Source organism: Coptis chinensis, chromosome 9 (assembly GCF_015680905.1).
Source record: "Coptis chinensis isolate HL-2020 chromosome 9, ASM1568090v1, whole genome shotgun sequence".
Lineage (NCBI taxonomy): Eukaryota > Viridiplantae > Streptophyta > Magnoliopsida > Ranunculales > Ranunculaceae > Coptis > Coptis chinensis.
The window spans coordinates 67,570,156-67,573,965 of NC_141464.1; the positions used below are offsets into that span (position 1 = coordinate 67,570,156).

Here is a 3,810-nt window from a genome sequence, read left to right on the forward strand (position 1 = left end):
CTGCAAACTTCTTAACGACTAGCACTTTGTTTCCGCCAGACTTCCTCTCATAGAGGTCTTCTAGTTTCTTCCACAAACTAAAAGCGGTAGTCTCTTGGGATACATGGTGGAAGACAACGCCGTCTATCCACCGTCGAATGTACCCAATAGCTTTTACGTCAAAGCTTGTTCCACTTTCGGCTACCTCGGTCTTTTCGGTCTTTACTCCCCATTCTCGATGGGTAGTGCCAAGTCCTTGCGATAAAGCAAGTCTTCCATCTTGGCTTTCGGATGGTATAGTTCTTCCTATTCGGACTCATCATGCGAGTATTCACTGAATGGTCCATCTCTACAAGTTATTTAACCTCAAATCTTCTCTCAGGAATTTCGTCAAACACCTTCTGACCAAGATTCAGATAACACCCTAGGCTATTCTAACCAAAGCTCTGATACCACTTGTTGGGAGATTTCACCAATACCAATCGGTTCCCCCACTACACAGATAACTTGTATGAACACATTTCAACTCCAGATAAATTCTAAATATCACAAACTACCTATACTAACATGCCCAACTCGCTAAACAACTATCAACAACAAATAATAATGTAAAGCAGTAAAAGGCAAACTACAAAACAAAGATTTACCGTGGTTCGGCCAATGATGCCTACTTCCACAAGAGCCAGTTCTTATTAAAGTGGGAAGGAAGATTACAATCTCTCCTTTTCAGTCTCTCACCTTACTAGATCACTCTTATATCTTTACAGGGTTGTATCTCTGTAAAGGTTATCTCTCAATCTTGATAGCTTTCAAGATTGGGTTTTTCTCTCTTTTGTTTTTGTCTGGTTCTTAGTCTTAGGTTTTCCAAAACCTTGATTTTGGTTTTTATCTCCAAAAATCAAATTTCGCGGGTACTGTAGCGAAGCCCACGAACCATAGACACGACTGGTAGCCCTCTGGCGGGTGGTCGCCCGCTCTGGCCGGCCGGCGTCTTGGGAACTCGGCCTTGAGTCGCGCTGGCCTCGCTGGCGTCTTTGGAACTCTGGCCTTGAAGTCGCCCCTCTGGCCTTGGTATCGACATTCGATGCCGAATTCGCTCCGTTTCTCTCCAGCTCTGTTTCTCTCCTCATGTGAGGGATAACTCCAACACAATTTACCTACACCTTTGATTATCTCAGGTTTTTTCACATTTAAACATGGTCTGAAATGTATCTGTGGATACTTCAGAACTTAGATACGCTTTTGTGTGTTCATAGCTCTAAAAGCATCCAAAACTTGCAAGATAAAGAGATCATAAAGATTATGCTTAAGATATAACTCAGGGCAAAAGGTTATGTGGGCCAAAAGGTTCATGTCCGAGACAAGCTGGGAAATGAGGAGGTCCTCTTCCCATATGCACGATAACTCCTGATGTGTCAACTTTCTAGTGTATTATACATTTATACTAGCGCACGACCTAACCCCGGTCTTGTAATAACTCGAAAAACAGTAAATTGCCAATGAAGAATCATTTAAGCATTTGTGGCAAAAACAGGTTCATGTTTTATCTTTCTACAAATTCAATTTATCTCATCCCGGAGGATTTGGATGCATATAGACAAAAAAAAATGGCAATGATTTCAACAGTAAATAAATTGGATACTTAAGGGAACGAAAACATCAGAAAAACAATACAAGCATTCAACTCGTTAACTTTTGAATTGTCATATAAGAAGTTAACTACAAAGTGAACATCGATAAGAAAACTTACCATCACAGAGAAGGCATAAAGAAAATTGGCCGAGAGATCTTTGAAAGTAAATCTTCACTTGAATAAAATGGTTCCTCCATATTACCCGTATTGTAGTTATAGACTCCCATGTCGTAGAAATGTTCATGAAAAAATCCGCCATGATCATCAGTGAAGTAGATGCAATTTGCCTTGAATTCTGGGTATTTAGAAGTTGAGATGGAAAAGGAATTATTATTGCCAACAAATAGAGCATGGTCACCTAAATCAAGCACGTCACACCAAAACTTTTCACAAAAATCAAACTTGTAGACTTCGAAATCAACTGAGAAATAATGAAGGTTAACGTGAAGGTTTCGTACAATCAAGTGAAGAATGCCAGATATTTCCATAAGATAAAATTTGTATGAGCCCTTGACATTACTTGGGCAGGGTGCAATATCGGTCGTACGTGGAATAGTCATGTTAATCTCACAAACCCTTAGATATCCACAAGAAGTAACAACATAAAAGTGACCATTAAAGAATATAATGTCTTCGTGTGTTCTAAATGTACTACTTTCAACAGGAGTCCAAGCTTCATCACCGGGAGTAGCAAAGGCAAGCCTACCATATCCGCCATAAATAGCCATAACCACGGAAGTTTGGTTAGGCAAAGGTGGTTTCGCACCCAAAGCGAATTTCTCTACAAACACCTGACACAGTTTTTCTGGCTTACAAAATGCATGTTGTTGGTCTGGTGGAAATGCGCACAGTGACGGAAGAGATATTTGTATCCGGGATAGTGGGTTTAAAAGGTGGATATTAAGATCAAGACCCATGGTAACCAACCAGCCACAAGCAGACCCCCAACATCTCCTTCCTTGAGTTTCAAGTAACCGAATGTTAATAAGTTTTCTGGTAGAAAGACTAACGATAGTTCGAATACTTCCTCCTTGTCCATCATCACTATTGGTATTCCTTTTGGTTAGCATCAACCAAGGGGAAAATATCAACAAACCTGATTGGGATTCCGCAGTCGCGACAGACCTCCATGAATTACAAACAAGACTAAAACTAATAAAATCTTCAAGGCTAGACAGTTTTTTTACGAAGAGTTGAATAATGTCATCGGGTATTTCCGACCAATTTGCCATAGTAACAGGACAAATAGCGTGGTTCGATCTTGTTTCTACTCCTATGAGTTATACACTTTCAAGGGTGTCGAGTTACCTTTTTAATAATGCCGGCAAACGTAGAGACCAAGCAAAACAGCACTAGAAGACAGAGAGAGAGATGCAAGATTGAATTTGTACGTGGGGTAACCCTATGTGGGGACAGTCAACTTGGGTCGGTATACCCAAGCCCCGACGGGTTAAAACCCGACTTTAGCCCATCTTGAACTTGGTCGGGGACTCTGGGCCTTGGGTGACTTGATGTCTCGAACTTTAAGGGCCCTAAATTCCTAACCATCACACGGTTGTCTTAACTCTTAACCCATTCCAAGCTCCCTCTTTCTCTTAGTGCTGAGGTGGTGGTGGTAAGGGGGGATTATAAGAGCATTCCCAATGCAGGGGATTAAGAGGGGTTTGTGAAAAAAGTCACCAGTTTTTGGGGAAAATGGGTCGGCAATGCATAGGTGAAAAACTAGGTGACTTTTTTCCCTAGTTGATTTCAAGGTGAAACCTTTCACCGAGATAGTGGCTGACTTGTTAACTTCGGACGGGATGTTGGATTCCGTCTCGTGTGTGTGTGTGTGTTTTTTTTAAAAATGGGTTTTTTTTTCGGACGGGATGTTAGATTCCGTCTCGTATGATTTTTTGACTTTTTTTTCTGTTTTTTTTTTAAAATTTCAGACGGGATGTTTCATTCCGTCCGGAGTGTTTTTTCGATTTTTACGTCCAGACGGAATCCAACATCCCGTCCGAGATATTTTTTCACCTTTGCATTGCATAGCTTCACCTTGTTTTTCACCAAAACGGTGAAAAGAAGGTGAATAAGTGCTGAGGTGGCGGTGATAAGGGGGGGATTATATTCACCTGCATTGCAAATGCTCTAAGTGCTTGGTGAAAAGGGGGTAAATAAGTGCTGAGGTGGCGGTGATAAGGGGGGGATTATAGTCA

The 3,810-nt window shown here is 41.2% G+C and overlaps 1 protein-coding gene across 1 annotated transcript; it reads right to left on the reverse strand.

The window, feature by feature from the left end:
• Positions 1–1,635: 1,635 nt before the first annotated feature.
• Positions 1,636–2,876, reverse strand: LOC147477546 (putative F-box protein At5g55150). The gene has a single exon (XM_086584556.1). The coding sequence runs from the start codon at positions 2,842–2,844 to the stop codon at positions 1,732–1,734; it is 1,113 nt and encodes a 370-aa protein (XP_086440682.1). The 5' UTR covers positions 2,845–2,876; the 3' UTR covers positions 1,636–1,731.
• Between the last annotated feature and the right edge of the window lie 934 nt (positions 2,877–3,810).

What these genes read in the sequence shown, in the direction of transcription:
- LOC147477546 (XM_086584556.1), bottom strand. Translation starts at nt 2,844, where the DNA reads ATGGCAAATTGGTCGGAAATACCCGATGACATTATTCAACTCTTCGTA.